This window comes from Lithobates pipiens, unplaced genomic scaffold, assembly GCF_037356315.1.
Source record: "Lithobates pipiens isolate NorthernLeopardFrog02 unplaced genomic scaffold, aLitPip1_a1.2 Scaffold_18, whole genome shotgun sequence".
NCBI lineage: Eukaryota > Metazoa > Chordata > Amphibia > Anura > Ranidae > Lithobates > Lithobates pipiens.
In genome coordinates, this window is record NW_027507758.1 from 145,838,565 (window position 1) to 145,860,382 (window position 21,818).

Genomic DNA, 21,818 nt, shown 5'->3' on the forward strand with positions numbered 1-21,818 from the left:
TACTCTCCTTCCAGTCAAAAAGAGCAAGCGTCCTTCATTCAGGCGTGCTCTCTCTCCCGAAGCATCAAGCTCTAAGCAGTGGTGACGGCCTTCTCAGTCCTCCTCTACTAGAAAGGCTCAAGGCCGAGCCCAGGGGCAGAAAAGGACTTGGGGGCGAAAGCCTGCCAAGCAGAGCCCAAAAGCTTCCTTGTGAAGGGGCGCCCCCGCTCGGCAGAGTGGGGGGAAGGCACCTGCAGTTTGCAGGAGCCTGGCGGGAAGAGATCCAGGACAAGTGGGTGATCTCTTCAGTATCTCTGGGCTACAAGCTAGAGTTTCAGGAGATTCCACCTTCTCGTTTCCTAAGGTCAAGGATCCCCAGGGATCCAGTAAAGCAAAAACCGCTATTTCTGGCCTTAGATCCGTTACTATCCCAGGGGGTGATAGTAGAAGTGAACCCGAAAGATCAGGGTTCGGGGTTTTACTCAAATCTCTTCACCGTTCCAAAACCAAATGGAAGTGTCAGACCTATCCTGGATCTGAAGGATCTGAACCGGTTTTTACACATCCGGTCCTTCCGAATGCAGTCAATCCGCACTGTGGTCTCCTCCCTGCAAGGGGGAGAATTCATGGCATCAATAGATATCAAGGATGCATATCTCCATGTGCCAATTTTTTCCGCACACCAAAAATTTCTAAGGTTCGCGGTAGAGCGGCGTCATTTTCAATTTGTGGCCTTGCCGTTCGGGCTTGCTACAGCCCCTCGAGTCTTCACAAAGATTCTGGACCCTCTCTTAGCAATCTTAAGAGCTCAGGGCATAGCCGTCATGGCTTATCTAGATGACTTGCTTCTCATGGAGAAAACAGCAGCGCTCCTAAGTCACAGCGTCACCAAAACGCTAGAACACCTAGAACGCCAAGGTTGGATCATAAACCTAGAAAAGTCATCCCTACAACCGACCACCAGGTTGGAATACCTAGGTATGATCATCGACACCGCTCAGTGCAGGGTGTTTCTTCCAAGGCTAAAAGCCTTGGCCATTGGGGATCTGGTGCGCCTGATTCTGAGCAGAAGATCTTCCTCCATTCGGTTGTGCATGAGACTGTTAGGGAAGATGGTCGCCTCCTTCGAGGCCGTTCCATTCGCCCAGTTCCACTCAAGGCCTCTGCAAGGATGCATCCTTGCGGCTTGGAACAGGAAGCCCCAATCTCTGGATCTTCCTATGCGTCTATCCCCAGGGACACGCAAGAGTCTTGTCTGGTGGTTACAAACCAAGAATTTTCTGAAGGGCAAAACTTTTCTTCCTCTTCCATGGAAGATTATCACAACAGATGCCAGCCTGACGGGCCGGGGAGCTGTATTGGAGGAAACATGCTCGCAGGGGAAATGGTCTGCGACCGAGAAATTACTGCCCATAAATATCTTGGAGATCCGGGCAGTTTACATGGCGCTCATAGAGTGGTCTTACAGACTGCTAGGTTTCCCGGTTCGGGTTCAGTCCGACAATGCCACAGCAGTGGCTTATATCAATCACCAGGGCGGTACCAGAAGTCTGGTGGCCCAAAAAGAGGTGAATCGCATACTTGTCTGGGCAGAAAAGCATGTTCCGTGTCTTTCTGCGGTCTTCATCCCAGGAGTGGAAAATTGGCAGGCGGATTTTCTCAGCCGCCAGCAGTTGTGCCCAGGAGAATGGGCTCTGCACCCCGACGTGTTTCAGAACATATGTCACAAGTGGGGTACTCCGGACGTAGATCTGTTTGCATCCAGGTTCAACAGGAAGCTGGACAAGTTTGTGTCAAGGACAAGGGATGCATTTGCTCAGGGGTCAGATGCTCTGACAGTTCCCTGGGATCAGTACAATCTGATCTATGCCTTCCCCCCCAGCCCGCTTCTGTCGCGGTTCCTGGGAAGGGTCAAGAGGGAGACAAAGTCGGTCCTTTTGGTGGCCTCAGCTTGGCCCAGGCAACCATGGTACGCGGAAATCATGAAGTTGGCAGTAGGCAGGCCATGGACCCTCCCTCTCCGGCCAGATCTGCTCTCACAGGGTCCAATCCACCATCCTGCTTTACGCAGTCTGAATTTGACGGTTTGGCTGCTGAGACCCACATTCTGAGAGACCGTGGCCTTTCGGGGCCAGTCCTTTCTACTCTGGTCAATGCCAGAAAGCCGGCCTCCAGGCTTATTTATTACAAGGTCTGGAGGAAATATGTTTCCTGGTGTGAACTCAGGAAATGGCATCCTAGAAAGTATGTCATTAACAGAATCTTGGCCTTTCTCCAGTCAGGCCTAGAAATGAATTTGGCCATAAGCACTATCAAGGTGCAGATTTCGGCCCTGTCAGTATTTTTTCAAAAGCCGCTTGCATCACATTCCCTAGTACGGGCTTTTATCCAGGGGGCCATGCGGACAAAACCGCCAGTTAAACCTCCGGTATGCCCATGGGATCTGAATTTGGTTCTCTCAGCCTTACAGGGGCATCCATTTGAACCTTTGCATCTGGCTTCTTTAGTTCTCCTGACTAAAAAGCTGGTCTTCTTAGTAGCCATATCTACGGCTAGAAGAGTATCAGAGTTGGCAGCTCTTTCCAGTAAGGAGCCGTATTTAATTATCCATAAGGACCGGGTGGTCATGCGTCCCAACAGGTCCTTTCTACCTAAGGTGGTTTCGGGTTTCCATTTGAATCAGGATGTAATCCTACCATCCTTTTTTCCGGACCCTCAGTCCACAGAAGAAGAATCTTTACACACTTTAGATGTGGTTAGAGCAATCAGTATTTATCTTCAGGCAACTTCTCAGATAAGGAAAACTGATTGCTTATTTATTCTGCCGGAAGGCCCTAGAAAGGGCCAGGCGGCGTCAAAATCCACTCTCTCAAGGTGGATCAGACAAGTTATTTCTCAGGCCTATGGTTTAAAGGGGAAGATTCCTCCTTTTCGGGTGAAGGGGCACTCTACTAGGGCTGTTAGTGCTTCTTGGGCAGTGCATCACCAGGCCTCCCTGGCTCAGATCTGTAAGGCTGCGACTTGGTCATCAGTCCACACATTCACCAGATTCTATCAGGTGGATGTCAGAGGGCAAGAGGATATCGCCTTCGGGCGCAGTGTACTGCAGGCTGCAGTTTAGGTCCTCTGGTCCCTGGCGGTCTATATTTATGATCTGTGTCTCCCTCCCCTCAATCTGAGCATTGCTATGGGACATCCCACTATGTAATGAAGCTCCTGTGTCCCGTGATGTATGATCAAGAAAATGGGATTTTTATATACAGCTTACCTGTAAAATCCTTTTCTTGAGAGTACATCACGGGACACAGGGCTCCCGCCCCTCTTGGGTTTTACGTGGTTTCTTATTGCTTTGCTACAAAACTGAGGTGCCTCCCAGATGGAAGGGGTTATATAGGGGAGGAATTCTCCTTAATTAGGGTCAACCAGTGTCCAATCACCAGAGGTGCATATATAACCCACTATGTAATGAAGCTCCTGTGTCCCGTGATGTACTCTCAAGAAAAGGATTTTACAGGTAAGCTGTATATAAAAATCCAATTTTTTAAAATTTAAGAACACATAATTGAATTGATTTTTTTTAAACCACAGTTTAGTGTCGCTTTAACATCTTACAAAAAAAGGAGTGTGATTGGCCGGCTATAAGGGGGGGGAGGAGGCTGGAATTTATTATTTTTTTTTTTAAACATCCTTCAAAACAAAAAAAGGAGTGTGATTGGCCGGCTATAAGAGATGAGGGGGCTGGATTTTTATTTTATTTTAAGGCCGTACACACGGTCAGAAAATCTGAAGATAAATTTCATCCGATGAACGATCTGCTGATTTTCTGATCGTTAGTATGCTGCTTTTGACAGGCGATTATGAACTTTTGGCAGACAAAAACTGGATGTGCAGGCTTGAAAATGTTTGTCTGATGTGACCACAACATCCGTTTTTTTATTTTTTTATTAGTACAGTTTTCTGACAAAAAAAAAAAATCTGAAGAGAAGGACTAGGCATGGTCAGAAATGAAAGAACACATACAAAACAATTCGACATATTACGTCACTTCTGACGTTGAATTCTGTCGGTGAGTACCATCTTCACTTTTGATTTGAGACTAGCATCAAACAAAAAACTGCCGAAAAATTTGTCCAATAATCTGACCCTGTGTACAAGGTTTTAGGCACGGTTAACATTGATGCTCTGACTTTGGAGCACATGCCGCATCAGAAGTCGCACCCCCATTCAGTACAATGGAACCATTCGAATTGGTGTGACTTGCACTAACTTCTGTTAAAGTCGCCGCATGCAAGTCGTGCCGAAGTCTCACTGCGATTCAGCTTCAAAGCCACGGCAGTGTGAACTGGGGCTAAACCATATCCTGTTTTTCAAAGATAATCAATATTTCTGAAATCAAGTGCTATGAGAGAGCAGGGTGTCTGCATAGAACTAACTTCATCTTCTAAAATGCCCCCCTTAACCTCAGGGTCTCAATTAAAGTGGTTGTAAACTCCCATAGATGAATTGTACCTATAGGTAAGCCTATGAGAAGGCTTACCTATAGGTACTGTAAATATCTTATAAACGTGCACTGTTTAGGAGATATTTACTGTAAGTGCAGCCGATTACATCGTTAGAGCATACGCTGCGAAGGAACGGCCACCAATGCTGTCCCTCCAGAGCCCTGTGCTGTGACAGGCTGCTCCCATGCGCATGTGCAGTAGTGACATTATGCAGCTCCGATGTATACTAGCACATTATGCCTTTACTTTGCTGGTCAGAAAAAAAAAAAAAAAATAACCCCTCTTTAAAACACTGTGGAGTCCTTCCTGTTGGTTTTTCTGTTTAAGATGCAGCTACAGTATATAAAATACAAAATAAATAGTATTATAGATACTCTACTAAAATACAGAATAAATATTAAATAGCATACTAATATACCTAGTAATGGCCTGTTTATTTGTGACTGGCTACGGATAGTTGTTGATCCTTGTCCCTTTGGTATGGATCCCGGGGGCATTTTTCTAGGTTTGCTAGTAACCTCCGCATGCAAATGGAATTTAGCATTACCTTTAACTTGTAAGGGGGACTATGATTGGTGCCAACATGTGCAAGACCCCGCCCCAGCTTCCTAGAGTATGAAGGAAGTGACATAGCGTAGCTCTCCCCCTCCCAAGGATGCCATGGAGGAGGGTAGGCGGAGAATGAGGCTGCAGTGCCACATTTAGTATTGGCAGCCACCAGACCAGTTGTATTAAGTGCAGCCGGTGACCGGCGGGCTGTCCGAATGTCTTCACTGGCCGGTATTATCATACTGGCAAGCAGCAGTGTGGCCGCTTTATGGGGGCACCCGATTGATTTGCCTCATGGACCCTCACCCCCGCCCCCCCCGGGCCAGTCCGCCCCATAAGACTGGTGCTACACAAAGTGTAGCACAAGCCAGCGGGGACTCTTTTCGTGCAGGAGGCGGGAGGCATTATACCTGCATAGTACCGTCCTAGGCCCGGGTCTTGTCAACCTAGGCCAAGATACTGTGCTGACTAAGCGATCTGTGTGAGTGGTTCTTACCTGCATTTTACAAGTTGCCACCATAGGAGATGTTTCAGTAATATTCCCAAGAGCCAATGCTGTATGCTTAGGTAGAACACTACTACAAAAGATTACTATATCCAACAATGCCAGGTTCTTAAAGAAAAACTTCTTGATACCCTTGGCATCTAGATGAAAATACTTATTCCACGTATCATACTCCGCCACGAATAGAGATGAGGATCCAGAAAAGGCAAAACCAAGACATCAGTTGTATTACACAGTTTCACAATTAAAATCATAAAATAGAAAGGGTTTTCATAAACGCGCTAGTCAAAACTTTCACTGATAATCGGAAAACATACAGTATCCCATCACATATTTTCTGAACAGTTCATCCCAATATTGTTTGACATGTCTCTGTGGGCTTCTAGACATGGAGCGTACTATCAGGACCCTGTGGGCAAGATTTGGCAAACATCGTAGGTTTGTCGAGCAAGGGAACAGGAAGCACAATGCCCCTAGGCAATTTGCTGAGAAGCCACAGAAGGCCTGTGTCGCTTCAAAGACTATGTGAGCATAAGGAATATTGGATTTTTACTCTTAAGTCATGTACACGGGCATGTAGGAATTTGTGCTGCAGCTAGCTCTCATGCATAGTGATATTACATCAAATGTATAGAGTAGTTGATCACACCCTCTAGTGGTAAATATGCACATTCAGCAAGTATCATTATTTCATTTAAATCTATTTTTATAAATAAGAATTTTAGGCTTTTGTTATCATGTCTCATAGCTTATGGTGATATGCATGTCCTTTAGATGATTTTCTTTTTTGTTAGTTGCCCATCAGGTACAGTGACAATGCCCCTCTGCTTCTAGTCTTGCATCTGTAGTGTAATCTAAGTATGACCCAGCTGAGCCTGGTAGTCCCTCTGGGAGTAGAAGAGTCCTTTAGCAGAGGGGGTGCAAAGGGATATTTTAGCTTAATGTTTGTTTTAGCTTATTGCCTGCCATCTTAGATATTGTAACCTATAATATGAGTATCCATTTTAAGATAAATATATTCACTGTTAGGAGTCAAGTTCCTCTTATTGAGAACAAATGTTCTCTAGAACAATCTATTTTCTCTACTAGCCTTTCCTGTGGCTAGTTTCTATATGAATTTGGGGGCGTATATTGTTTCTGCACGTACTCAGTAATTTTCTACGGCTTGTTTTAATTAAGGTCTGTATTTTATCATATAATAATGTAAGGAGGGTTGGGCTTTCTTTGTGAAGTCATTTTGCCCTTATGAGCTGGAGTCCGAAAATAAATTGTTAGATCACTCGGAACTGCATGGTGTGTGTGTGTCAATACTTCCTTATCAGAGTGGTCTCCAGGCCTGCTGGGTTTGAAGGATACTCTAGGCAGATACCTTAACCGAGGGTCCACTTACCCCAAAACCACCTTGAACCCCAACAAGTGGCAGTCTTGACAAAGAAGCCGGTGGCTTTGAAAAGTGTAGCTCACCCCCTTGTGTACACCCAGTATGCGAGACATCATCTCTTGACCCTCTCCTGCTGTCAGCTGCCCCCTACAAACCCCAGCATATTTACTCCCCGGTGCCGCTCCTCCGGAACGTGGATGAGGGTTCACTGGATCCCTGTGATGACAGCTATGCTAGCTTTGAGACTTTACATGCAGTTCTGACCAATCGTTTTGTGAGTTTTCATTTGTCTTTTGTTTTAATAAATGTGTTTCTATTTCTACACTTAAGCCCCATACACACTATCAGATTTTCTGCTGATTTTTTTCCTTCAGATTTACCAAAATTATATAATATGAGGTCAAACCTTAGCAGCTTCAATTTGTATGCAATCAGGCAGGCCCTTGTACTACATGGTTTTGGTAAATCTGAAGGAAAAAAAAATCAGCAGAAAATCTCATAGTGTGTATGGGGCCTTAGATTGAGCTCCCTGGTGTTTGACTTAATTGCTAGTTTTGAGCTGTCACACGGTCTCTGGGGAGAACTGCAGCAAGTGGATGTGGATGGAACAAAGTTAACCCTTATTGTACCAGGAAGGACTTTTGACTCCATGATAGGGCTACCATTATTATAGTAAAGAAAAATAAACACAATGCGTTTTGTCAAGGTAACTCTTTTATTGAAAAAGGAAGAGTAACAACATGGAAGAACAAAAAAAAATAAAATAAATAAACTGAAGATTTGTACAAAAAGATAAATAAAAAAGAATAAAGTATATTTATGACAATAGTTTTATATATATATATTTTTTTATGAAGGACTTATATACTTATTTTACAAAGGCTCTATTGTCATTTCAGCTTGAAATGTCACAAAAACATAGTAAAAATACTATTCCTATTTAATGCTTTTTTGTTTTACAATATTCCCCTTTAGACCAAGACAACTCCTCTTAGAGCATCTGATTAAAAATCAAAAAAATTGTGACACGTAACTTTTATGGAACACTGAAGACATTTTTAAATCAGAATGTCTCGGCATCTCCTGCTCTCAAAGTGAAACAGGGCTCCATAAGAAACGCTGCTTAATTAGATCATGGGATACTCAGCTTAGATTTGGTTGTAAGAGAATCATGTGCAAAAGCATTTTTCTGAGCTCCTTAGCCTGAGTGACAAATTGGCAGTGTTAAGACACAAGTCTATCAACCATATAATTAGATTGTATAGTGTGGTCATCTTAACAGTTTTACTCATTTGTGCAAGAAGGATCCAGCAAATTTTACATATCATAATAGAGGATCAGGGGAAATGATATCCAAATAGTAATCAATTGTAAAATGTTTCTCTCTTTCCCTTAAAATTATTTTGAATTTTAAACAATTTGCTTCTCAAAATGAACAGTGTACTAATTGTGCACTAAAATAACATTTAGCATTAAACCAAAAAAAGAAGTAAAAAAAGTTTTTTTTTATAGAAAAAATGTTGCAATGCCAACATAGCAAGCATGTATATAGATTCAATCTGAATATATATTAAATGACAATAATAACCATCTATAGTGTGTCCTTGACAAACTAGATAATACAGCCTGCATGGTTAAAGATGCAAACCATTAAACATCTATTATTCTTCTTACTGCTGTCTTAACAAAAAAATAAAATAAATAAAAAGGGAACCATACGGAGTAAGCAGTAGTGTCCATGAACCCCAGTAAATTAATTGGGCTAGGATCTACTTCTTTAGTTTGCCACTTAAAAAAAAATAATAATTTAAAGGCGGCATGAATAAAACACAAGGGACAAAACGAATACTCCAGTTTCCAGTTATTAACAATGAAATATGATAATTTGTTCTAAAATGTTTCCATAGCCAACAATAACTAAACCTACAAAGTTCAGCAGCTTATGTACTACTTCTGCATGAATTTTGGAAAGCAGAAGTAAAAGCAGCTATATACGATATTTATGCTGACCACAGGCAGATTATTTTATTTTTTCTAAAGGATCAATGAAGACTCGAAATTAGCGACTGGAAATGAGAGAACCTACACAATCAAAGGAAATATATTTTTTTGTAAAAGGTTTTCTGTAAATTCAATTAAAATGGCTATATATATTTAGGCTATCCAAGCTCTTTTAATAACAAATTTCTTGTTTTACCAAAAGATGTTTTTTTTTTTAATTCACAATATAATATCTCATAGATATGGATCAGGTATTTGTCCATATGAAACAGATATAATATATATCAAAAAAGTCTCTCACAAATAGATATTTAATTACAAATTACCCCTTGTCCTGTCCTCCTCAATGGACCCCCTCATAGAAGCTCAGTTACTGCCAGGCAAAATCTACTTTTTAAAGTTGTTATTTTGTCCTCCCCGATTTCTCCTTTACCCCTCATCAACATGCTAAATAATTTTAAAGCAGAACTCCGGGCAGATTTTTAAATTTTTTTTTTTACATATGTATACAGATGCTTCTGTACCTTTAAATAATTTGCTGGTCTTATGTATAGTTTTCTTGCATGCCAGATATCCAGCCTTCTTCATTGAAGAGCCCTCTGTCCCTCTCATATACTGTTGACAAGACCGCTGGCTGATATGCCCTCTATCTCTTCAGCCAATGGCCTCGTACAATCCCCTCTGTAGCCTCTTGTATGGGCAGGAAAGATTTAATCAGGTTGCTGCACACTGCAGTGGGTGGACCCAGAAGTCTCAGACTCCCAGCCAGGTCCACCTACTGGGCTATATAGTTAGCAGGTCTGTCCCGCTTCCTGTGACCTCACACTTTTACTAACAGACTAAGATGGGAACAGCTCATAGAAAGTGCCCTTCATCACATCCACATTTAATAATGCGCTGTGAGGAGACAACCTGCAACGCGCTAACCTAAAATAAGGGACTGAACAACAGGGTACAGCGATGTGGGAGAGTGGAGTCAGAAGCCTATAAGTAGCACACTTCTTAACCACTTAAGAACCGCCCTGTTGAAAAAAAAGGACAATTTTATTTGTGTACAGCGGTGCATGACCACGCAAGTCAGTTAACTTAACGCAGTGCCATATCACAAAAAATGGCCTGGTAAAGAAGTGGGGTAAATCTTCTGGAGGTCAAGTGGTTAATCTACCCAACACACACCCTCAGTCCCACCCACTTAGGCTCTAAATCCCAGGGCATGGTGGGATGTGTAGTCTCGGTGACCTGCAAGGAACACTAACAGGAAGTGATGTCAGCACTTCTGAAATAACTCCTCCTGGAGCCTGGGGATTGAGGAAGCTTCTATGCAAAATGATGAGGTCACAGATTGTTAAACAGTGAGTATTAAACTGTGTAGTGTTAATCAAAATCATGCCAGCAGTTTTGCTTAGCAGTCTATACAGGGCTATTGTACAGATTTAAATCACCACCCGGAGTTCTTCTTTAAATGAAACCTTTTTTCATGACATACCTTATTTTAGACCCAATGATGTGATCATTGGGTCTCTGTGCATTTCAATGCAATTGAGGCAAGTCAAGGCTGGTGGGGCTGGCAGGGTGCTGTATGGCGCTTCCTGAAAACATCACAGCAATACTGGTCTCAAGAGCCCTCTGCCCTGATGCAAGCAGTGGATTTATTCTAGACAAACTGCGTTTGCATGCAGTCTGCTCTAGGTAATGCCTACATGTAAATGCTGAACCTTTATGATTTAAAGGATCACTAAAGGCATTTTTTTGGTTAAATAACAAACATGTTATACTTACCTCCACTGTGCAGCTCGTTTGCTCGCAGCTGTGCAGCACAGAGTGGCCCCGAACCTGCTCTTCTGGGGTCCCTCGGCGGCTGTCTTGGCACTTTCTCACAAGGACTCCACAACTTCATGTGAGCTCCCTTGCATGATGTGGAGTGCTTGCGGGCACGCTCCTGTGATACATACAGCTGGCGGCCGTAGCCACTCACTGTATCACTCGGCCCCGCCCCCTGACCAGGGTGAGCAGCTAAGAAGATGTCGGGGGTGAGAGCAGGACTTTCGAGGGGTAAGGTAAGTAAAACGGGGGGGGGGGGGCTGGGGGAACCGGCATTGTCAGATGTTTTTTCACTTTAATGCATAGAATGCATTAAGGTGAAAAAAACCTTTTACCTTTACAACCCCTTTAAAGAACTGAAATCCCCAAAAATTAAAGGGGTGGGCCAGGGACAGTTGGGCTGGGGAGGAAAGACCTAAATAATGCTAGATGTCATTCAGCCATGAAATTAGGTTGGCTTTCTCTGTCTAGTCCTAGATTTATTCCTCATTTTGGCAAGAACAATACCCAACAGGTGTTGCACAATTGTCATTTACGTACATGTGTGCACCCTGCATGTGGCAATTGTGAGCATTTTTATTTTATACTTTTTTTTTATCCTCCAACTTAAATTTTTTTTTTTTATCACTTTAATGCTATTGCAAGGGGGCTGACAAGACCCTTATGTGATAACACTTTCTGACTGTCAGGTTCTCTTTCTGGAGACATCACAGGTCTTTTGGACAACTGATTGCTTTTACAATATAGATGGCAGCCTGCATAAACTGTTACTGCGTCGCCGCTGTAGTGGTTATGGTGGTGGCAATAAAAGGGTTACAGCCCTTACACTATGGAATATATATATATATATATATATATATATATATATATATATATATATATATATAACACACACACCTGTTTTCCCCAGAAGTCTTCAGCCCATCGTCACGTGGCATGTACATTCCCTTTTCCTATTCCCTGGTGCTGGGCCGTCCTAATGATGCAGAGGGGATGTCTGGTAGGAAGATGTCAACATTACTCTCTGCCTCAATGTACTGTGAATGCTGGCAATCGTGGTGACATCCGCAAAGGATGGGTCCATAATGTTTTAGAATCGGAGAAAGTGGAGAAAGGGCTACATGAACTAGACATTATTTAACTGGGAAGAAAACTATCGCTGGATCGCAGAGCAGGTCAGTCTGCAATGGAGAAAAAAACCTGTGTGATCATCTTCGTGAACTGATTTTAAATACATTGTTCTAATGAGGTAATTCCTTTTGGAACGAATACAATGCAAAGCAAAGACAGTAATGTGCAGTAAAGCACACATACATAAGGTTTCTTTTAAATGAGGCTTAGATCTTTATGTGCATGGGAAAAATATATCAACCTATGCATGGTCAGCATTAGACTGGCTTGCACCAAACTAAAGTCAGCCAGACTGCTATGTGAAACAGAATATTATTACTGCTTAAATAAATACTTTCACATATTTGCTTGAAAAGCAGTAGTACCTAAAATTAGTAGGTTAGTTCAACTATTGTCTTGTTTACAATAAAAAAAAAATGAAAATTTTTAAGATCATTAAGTAGATAAAATGTACATACATACACAAAATATCGTAAATGGAAAATCTAAATGCAATATAAACTTAATGCTAACTGCAAACTTGGGTTCAATTTTTATACAGATTTCTGACAAACTATTAGTGTTTACAGAATATTTTTACAGCTGTAATTAAACCAAAAACAATTCTTAACTAACCATTTTTACACTGGGCCATAGCCCTTTATAACCATCATTTTACTTCGTCTTCCTGTCAGATATAACAGAGATTCAGAATTCTTGAATGAGCTGAATGGGTCAAGTTAACATGCCTAAGGTTTCAGGTTTGGGGTGAAAAACTGCTTAGGTGAAATGCGTACATGATGAAAGGCTAAAATTCGATTTTGTATTAAAAAATAATAATAATAAAAGATATGTTTTTTTTTTTCTCTTAAAGCAATACTATAACATTCTTTTCATGATAGTAATTTTCCATAATGCCTAACTCTGGGCAGAAATAAAATAGTTAAAATTGTAGCCCACCCAGTATGTTAAAAATATAGTGCTAATTTTTCTAGAGGATGATTTAAAGCATGGGAATAACTACATTTATCCGTGGTTTCAGTCTTCCTCCCTTTGGCTCTGCATGGGACAAACAGTCCTCCAATGCTGCCCCTCTCGCTCATGTCAAGTACAATTCAGGACCAGCGCCCAAAGTTGGCACTACATTGTATGTGATGATGTAGAAGCACTTGCCCCCAGTTCCACCACTAGAGAGTGGAGGAACTCATTGCTGGTTGCCATGGGATTGTGGACTAAGGTAATTATTCGGCTGTACTTGGAAAAAACAGCACTATTTTTAATCAGCTGGAGTTGGGGGGGCAGGTTGTACTGCTATCTTTTCAGTTAAATCCCACCTGAACTTTAGACTCCATTCACATTTGTTACTTTGGGATCTCAGGCAGAATCACTGCGATTCTGCCCACCATCTCAAGTCACACTGCAATATCAAAACGCACGTTTGGATGCCATTCATTTTCAATAGCACCTAAAAGGCAGTGTGGTTCCAGCAAACCACAACATGCAAAGATTGTCGCCCAAAATAAGCTTCTTCTCCTTTTTGGGTGACAAGCTTCACACGATGCAGTTTGCCACCAGATTTACCATGTGATAATCGCAGCAAAACCGCACCGCGATTTAGGTGCCATTGAAATATGCGTTTTTCAACTACAGTGCAATTTGAGATCAGAGCGATTCTGCCGAGATCCCAAAGTCTTGTACATTTTTCTATAAAAATAACAAACATGTTATACTTACCCTGCTCTGTGCAGTGGATTTGCACAGTGCAGCCCAGATCCTCCTCTTCTCTGGTGCCTTTTCTGTGCTCCTGATCCCTCCCTACTATTGAGTACCCCCCACAGCAAGCAGCTTGCTATGGGGGCACCCAAGTGGAGTCACAGCTCCCTGTGACCATTCAGACATGGAGCCGCCCCTCTCTCCTGTTTCCCTGATTGACAGCAGTGGGAGCCAATGGCACCACTGCTGTGTCCCAGCCTATCAGGAGGGAGGGACCAGTAGCACAGAAAAGGCACCAGAGAAGAGGAGAACCTGGGCCGCTCTGTGCAAATCTCAGCCAATCTTGGACAGTCGAGATGCTCACGGACAGCGCTGGATAGAGAGGGGGCTCGGGTAAGTATTAAGGGGGCTGCTGCATACAGAAGGTTTTTTATATTTCAATGCATAGAATGCATTAAGATAAAAAACCTTCTGACTTTACAACTCCTTTAAGTTTAACTTGGATAAATACATTCCAGGTACATTGAAACAAAAAGTGTTGAAAGTTTTGTTTAGAAAGCAGCCACAGCCTGAATAGCAAAGCCTTTGACCTACCAGTTTGCTGTAGAGATGGATTCCCGCTCTTGTGTGATAGCACTGATCTGACATCTACTCTCCCTTTACCATGCTAGAAAATGAACTGTAGGACTTACACATTTTATTTTTAATTCACCTTGGATGTATTAAGCTGTTCAATTGGGCTTTAATTCCTAAAGTTCTGCTTTTTACAGAACACAACCAGAATTCAGTTCTGCACACACAGAGACCGTAACTATGTCTGCAAACATGCTTCAGCTATACATACATCTACTTAAGAGCAAACATGGGCCAAAGCAAACCCATGTGAGCAATGTCTTACCTGTCTGTACGACAAAGGCACAAGTGCTCTTTAATTAATAATTCTTGGTGACGTAAAAGGTTTGTGAATACACAACTGAAGAGTATAAAATCACGTCATACATAAAAATATGAAACAGGAGTAACTAGTAAATGTTATTCGGTAACAGTATTTGAATAACAGAATGATATCCAATGCAAGATTTTCTGTTCAATACAATGCAACAACAGTGCAAAATCTTTTTGTGATCTAAGAGATTTTATAACAGTTAAAACTGTTCTATATACATTGTTTGTGGTAACACACTGTCAAAGAAAATCAAATTTTTTCATATGTTTTGAAGAGAACAATGCCCCTCTCATAAGATTGGAAGCATCTCTCTCATTTTATGTTTACCCTCCGAGAAGTTTCCTTTCCTTATGATTAATACAGACTGCTACTATATACCTGTAGTTTGTATAAAAATGAACTAAAACAGGCAATTTTTTCCCATTTCAAAGATGTGATTTGGTATTGAATTTGAAAGATACATTAGGGGAAAAAAATGTACCACATTCTGAGTTTTTGTTATTTAGAAGTGCTTTGTAGATCAACATAAGCTGTGTACACATAAAAACGGAACACGTTGTTTGAATTTTCACTATAAATCTTATTCTTGAGAAGTGGAATCTTCCTTTCCATCAGGATTGAACCTATTAAATTGCAGGCTAAAATCAGCGATGGATTGAACTCTTTCAGCGTCTAATGATGCTACTTTCACATTTGACCGACTGCTCCTGCTCTCTGTCTGGGAAAGAACTGATGATGAAGAACTGATTGAGTGTCCTAAGGAACTATGATGTTTTGAGTTTGAGTGTGTTGAAGGAAATGGGCTTCCAAATCCCAACATGTTTAGGGCGTCAAGAGTGCCATCTGGATCGATCATTGCATTAATCACTAGAAAAAAAAACACAATTGTATGTATAAACATCAGCCTGATCATCATTTATTACGTGTACATATGTTTAATCCTTTTAAAACACAGGCTTTACATTTTGAAATGTATTTTTTTTTTTTTTTAAAACAAAGGAGGACTGATCAGAAAAGTATGGTCCTGTCTTAACATGGGAGGCTGTTGAAAACACCAAGTGGTATATTTATAGTGCAGTGAAACTGGCGTTCACAAAAAATTTCTTGAGGTGTCTTAACCTCAGTTTCGAAGGCTCAGACACCTCCTTCATCAGCGTACCCTTGACGAAGGTGTCTGAAGCTTCTAAACGCATTGGATTATGGTAGGAGCCACATTTCTGTGGAAGGAAGGGACCTGTTGAATTCAGTTTTTGGAGTGCTGGCCCCAATCGGGTGTTATTAGTGGCCCTCTTCTGAATGCATGGATAGACTGTACAATTGTGAGTAGTAATTGTATTACGAATAAAGTTCTTTTATGTTTGTACTGCACAAGGAGACATTTTCTTTCTGTTTTACTGTTAAGGAGAGTGTAAGCTCTGAAGGATGAAAAAACGTGTGCAACACTGCATCCTTTGGAGAGGCAGGTTGGTGCAAGATCAAAGGAAGTAACACTGAAGAAAGGTTGACAGTGAGGCTTGGTCAATTGAATGCCTATAGCTGTAAGAGTGATCCAGAGAGAAGCTTGGAACTCAAGATGGAAGCTGGAACAGTATGATCCACCAATGCAAAGGCTTGGCACACAGTAAGCGGAGACTGCACAAATCCAACAAGCTCAGTGTGGTCAGGCTTTTGACATTTCTACTGTGGAACTGGTATGTGCTTTCTGTCATCATAAAATACAGCAAGTTTGTTTAACAGAGAGAAATCTAGGAAGAGGAGAGCTAAGTTGAGACTGCTTCTAGAAAATACATTTTGCACTACATTTTGCACTATAGAGTGCTCTATAAAATTGCAAGGTCAGTTCTGGAGAGAGCAGGGGGTTGGAAGAAAGCAACACATGCAGATACTGCTGCCACTATACACTTGACAATTGTTACTAAATCTTACTGAAAACTTCTGGACTGGTGACTTACGTCCATTGGCTGCTTAAAGCAACTCTGACATAGGGTAGAAAGTGCCAAAAAGCTCCAACACTGGGTGAAAAGTGCCCGTACCAGTCTGATGAACAGAAATTGTCCTCTGAAGCCTATCTAAATGGCAGTCTTGCACAACTGAGAGCCAAGCATTCGGCTTGCAGTTGCACCGCTGCCTCGTTCAACCAGATGTAAGAGTTTGACAGGCAATGCCTCCAATTGCTGCAATAAGAAAAATAAACACTACCTTACATGATCATATTCCTAAATATACAAAAATTTGGCAGCCATGGAGAGATGCGTTTCTTCCCATGGTATCAGACACCATGCTTTATTCATAGTGATATGCTCCCACCTATTTTTGCCAGTACCAGCTCCTCTACCATGACCTAGGCCCCTCGGGAACAACCCCCCTCCCCTTTTCTCTCTAGCTTAATCTACCGGTTTATTTTTATTACTCTCTAAAGCCCCTTTCACACGGGTGTTCCATTTGCTTTATTTGTTCAGTCATTTTTTTTTTTGTTAGAAAATTGGATGAAAAACGTATTCGGACTTCAGTTTTTACATCCATTTGTGTACATCCGTTTTACGTCCCTTTTCTAACAAATTTCAAATTTTTGGAACGATTAGAATTCGAATCAGTTGAAAATTGATTGACGGTTTAGAACTCTATTTGAAGAATAGCTGATTGCTAAGGAGTGGGCCAACAAGTTGGCTGCCGTATCCTTAACAACCGATGACTCATCAGCTGTCAGCGGGACTCCCTCCCCATTAAAAAAATAGATTTTTAATGGGAACCCCATGGCAAAATTGAAAAATAATGGTGTGAGGTCCCCACCAGAATCCATACCAGCGATCCACTGCACCGACCCCCCAACACCGCTCTTGAGTGATCCCAGGCCACATCCCCCCAAAAGCACCTTGTGAGGACACGTGCCTCCTCCCGACAACCCTGATCCAGTGGTTGTGGGGATGCAGGGGAGTGACTTATTGGAATCTGAAAGCCTCCTTTAACAAGGTGCCCCCCCCCCCCCCCCATGAGCACATAGTATCCCTACTCATTCACCAAAAAGTGTAAAAAGTAAATAAAAACACAACAGTTTTTGATAAGTCCTTTATTAAAGTGGTTGTAAACCCTTACGGACCACTTTGACCTACAGGTAGGTCCAAGAAATATCTCCTAAACCTACAGGGTTTAGGAGAAATTTGCAAAAAGACAGGCACCGTTGTGTACGGCGCAGGCACACTGAGCATGCCGCTAACAGCGATATGCTGTTAGTGGCGGCTCCTGTGCGCATGCACGGAGTGATGTCATCGCGGCTCCGGCCAATCACAGCTCCTGTGTCAGGTAAGTGACACATAATGGGCTACTATGCTTTACCTTTGCAGGGAAACAAAATCAGGGTTTACTTCCTCTTTAAAATAAATAAAAATGTCCCCCCAGTGTAAACCTATTGTAAATCATAATGGGCTGATCCTTCGGTCAAAAACTGACTATTTGTCCAATAACATCCATTTAAGTCCACTTCCAATTTTTTATGGAAGAAAAAAAAAGGGCTTTATTCCATTTAAAAAAAAAAAAACTTAGGTTAACGAAGGCAGATGTCAATGGATTATCATCCGCTTGGCCATAGAAATACATTGGTGTCCGTTTTTCATCTGTCAACGGACGGAGGAAAAAGGGACGTACGGAACACCCCTGTAAAAAGGTCCTTACTTCATTGCTACTATGCAAGGTATACATTGTATTCTATACATAACTGATGCTGTACTCAACTTGAATGATAAAAATGAAAATCTGCATAGATGCAGATCTTCTTATTTACAAAGAACTGGCATACACTTTAAAACCTACCTAATTTGGTGTTACGACAAACATTACTTGAAACTCAAATGAAACTGCATTCTCACAATTATGTTTGTAGTTAACCTTAATGTAAGATTTAGGATTAGGAAAACATGTTGAAATAAGCAGAATGTTAAACATTTAACAGCTAGAGCTCAGAAAATATGTTCATAAATACCTTGTAACTGGTTTTCAATTCTCTTTAGCTCTTGTAATATTGATAAGATTTCCTAAAAAGAAGAAAGAAAAAGTTTATTTTATTTTATTATATATACACATAGGAAAAGATGCCATAAATGTAATTTTGTATTTCAGATATTAATGTTTCCATGTGCAATTATGAAACCTTGGTTTATGAAATGTTGGGTTTACCACGTGATTATTAAATTAATATATACCAGTGGCTGTCATTTAATTATTATTTTTTTTCATTCATTTAATCTTTATTAGGAAAAAAAAGGTTTATTTTTTTTTCCAAATCGACAAGATGATCAGCAAAAACAATTTATTCTTTGTTCCCATCTATAAGATACAGGCAATGTCTCCATGGTGCACAGATATTTGATGAGAAAACACCTAATCCATTTAAATCAATAACCCCAGGGACTTTAAGCCTGTAAATAGAATACAGATATCCAAAGATCCCACAAGTTAGAATTCAGAAGATGTCAACTATGCTTCATTATCAGTGTAAGATTAATCCATGGCAGGACTTACGATGAAGGTTGATGTAAAGACACATTATTATTTGCAGAGTTTATTAAATGAGGAACTAGGTTATTCAGATAATCTTTATATGAGAGATCGGAGCCATGAAATAAATAGACCCAAGGGTGCAGTCAAACCTGAAATCTTAGATATAGCACTTGCTACTCTGGACCAATAGATTTGACTATCAGGACAAAACCTCCACATATGTGCAATGGTCCTTTTTGTATCCCATCCTCTCCAACAGTTTGATGAGTAGACTGCACAGATCAATGCCAGGCACAAAGGGATAGGTATCAATGTGCAGCAAATTTAAAATTAAACTATTAAACAAAATTTTGTGGAATAGCTTTAAAAGTTTGACTTTGTATCCAATAGGTAAGGTAGTACCAAGTCCATCTTTTATCTAGATAATAGGAAATTAGGAGTCCCTAATTTCAGAATAGCCTGATGCATATGAAAAAGAGCATGATGCTCAGGGCCCAATAAAAAAAAAAAAAAAAGAAAAAAAAAAGAAGCTTTTACCGATTTTGAGTCAGGCAGTGTCTCACGCTGTGGCTACCAAAGAACATTAGCATTCATTAAAAAGGGAATTTACTCCAGAGATAAAACTATAACCCTGCCGTGTTATAAGACTCTGGTTCGGCCGCATCTGGAATATTACGCCCTGTTTTGGTTACCAATCCTCAGAAGGAACGTGCTGGAGCTAGAGAGAGTCCAGAGAAGGGCAACTAAATCAATATAGGGACTGGAGAACCTTAATTATGAGGAACGACTGCAAGCACTAAATGTATTCTTCCTTGAGACGCTTGAGAGGAGATAGGATAGCGATATACAAATATCTTAAGTATGAAACGTTTCAGTCCCAGGGAGTGTAAGAGGACACAGGGCCACACAATAAGACTGGAAGAGAAGCAGTTTAACCTTAACCACTTCAGCCCTGGAGGGATTTGCCCCCTTCCTTACCAGGCCATTTTTTGCGATACGGCACTGCATCCATTTAACCGACAATTGCATGGTCGTGTCACAATAACATTTATGTCCTTTTTTCCCCCACAAATAGAGCTTTCTTTTGGTGGTATTTGATCACCTCTGTGTTTTTTTTTTTTTTTTTTTTTGTTTAAAAGAAAAAGATAAGAGTGACAATTTTGAAACTAAATAACACAATATTTTGTACTTTTTGCAATAATAAAAATCACCCCCCCCCCCCAAAAAAAAAGTCTTCATCAGTTTAGGCCGATATATATTCTCATACATTTTTTGGTAAAAAAAAATAAAAAAAAAATCAAGAATCGCAATAAGCGTATATTGATTGGTTTGCGCAAAAGTTATAGCGTCTACAAAATAGGGGATAGATTTATGTCATTTTTATTATTATTATTTTTTACTAGTAATGGCAGCAATCTACGATTTTTATCAACACTGCAACATTGCGGCGGACAGATTGGACACTTGCCACTATTTTGGGACCATTGACATTTATACAGCGATCAGAGCTAAAAATAGCCACTGATCGCTGTATAAATGTCGCTGGCAGGGAAGGGGTTAATACTAGGGGGCGATTAAGAGGTTAACTGTGTTCCCTAGGTGTGTTATAACTATAGGGGGATGGGACTGACTGGGGAAGGAGACCAATCGGTGTTCCTACTTAGTAGGAACACACGATCGGTCTCCTCTCCCCTGAGAGAACCGGGATTTGTGCGTTTACACACACACACCTCTGTTCTCATTCTGTCATAAGCGATCATGGGTGCCCAGAGGACATTGCGTCCTAGAACACCTGCTATTATGTCTTAAAGGAGTGACTTATAGCTACGCCGATTTGTGCAGCCATGTATATCTAAGATAACTGTGGCGGCTGGTCAGCTAGTGGTTAAGCTGTGTAGGGTTTGCTTCACTGTTAGGGCGGTAAAGATGTGGAATGCCCTTTCACAATCTGTGGTTTTGGCAGGAAATATGGATAGTTTTAAAAGACTGTTGTATGGATATCTTATCAAAAACAATATACGGGATATGGGAAATGAAAACACACGCACACACCTACACAGGCTGTACTGGATGGACTGTTGTCTTTATTTAACCTTACCAACTATGTAACTATAAGTCTGGTATATGCATGATAGGCTGAGAAAGAGAGTTTATAAAACACATTAACCATACCTCCATGAGTCTCCTGGAAAGGGACCTGACCTTTGCCTTGAGCTCTGCCAGTGATAACAGTGAGGGACTATTAAAAATGTAAGTGTAGTGTGAGGTACTATCTCCATCTTAAGAACCCTGTAGGAAACATTCTATGCCCATTGATGGATGGTAATGATGAATTATATTTTTGTTTGAGTTGCTAATGGAGAAAGTCCCATTGACATCAACACCAGAAATGTAAGTGCGACATTAAGAGCGAGCTCTCTATAAGGAGCAGCTGCCCAAAAATTTCTTGTGAGGTCTATTCCACCTACAAATTTTTCCCGCAGTGACCCACTATTTTATTTTATTAGCTAGCATCTAGTCTATAAGTCTTATCAACAGAGTAGCAATAGAATATCTTGTAAAATGAGGTCCCAGTCTCTATAATAAAACTAATATTTCATGAGAGATTCTAGAGTGTTTTGAATTTAAAGCAAATTGCTGCGGCTGGAGATCTTATTGACTGTTTGAAAAAAAGAGAGAGGGATTTGGATAAGTAGCATCTGATATAGAAAAATTAATCATGATCATTTTTTTAATATTTATTCTTGCAAAAATGTAAGCAGTATCTTATAGATAGATAGATTAGTCAGGATTAGGAAACACTGAGAAGGGCAAGTA

General features: G+C 41.0%; 1 protein-coding gene across 6 annotated transcripts in view; it reads right to left on the reverse strand.

Moving 5' to 3' along the window:
• Positions 1 to 13,494: 13,494 nt before the first annotated feature.
• The window catches only part of CEP170 (centrosomal protein 170), a 133,329-nt gene continuing 125,005 nt past the window's right edge, over positions 13,495 to 21,818 (reverse strand). For 5 of the 6 annotated variants that reach the window (XM_077486229.1, XM_077486225.1, XM_077486224.1 and 2 more), the window contains exons 17-18: positions 18,484 to 18,535; positions 13,496 to 15,374 (exon numbers count right to left, since the gene is read on the reverse strand). In XM_077486229.1, coding sequence (XP_077342355.1) covers positions 15,088 to 15,374; positions 18,484 to 18,535 — 339 coding nt within the window. In that variant the 3' untranslated portion in view covers positions 13,496 to 15,087. Of the gene's footprint in view, positions 15,375 to 18,483; positions 18,536 to 21,818 lie in introns of all 6 variants that reach the window. The other variant, XM_077486226.1, reaches the window with a different exon arrangement.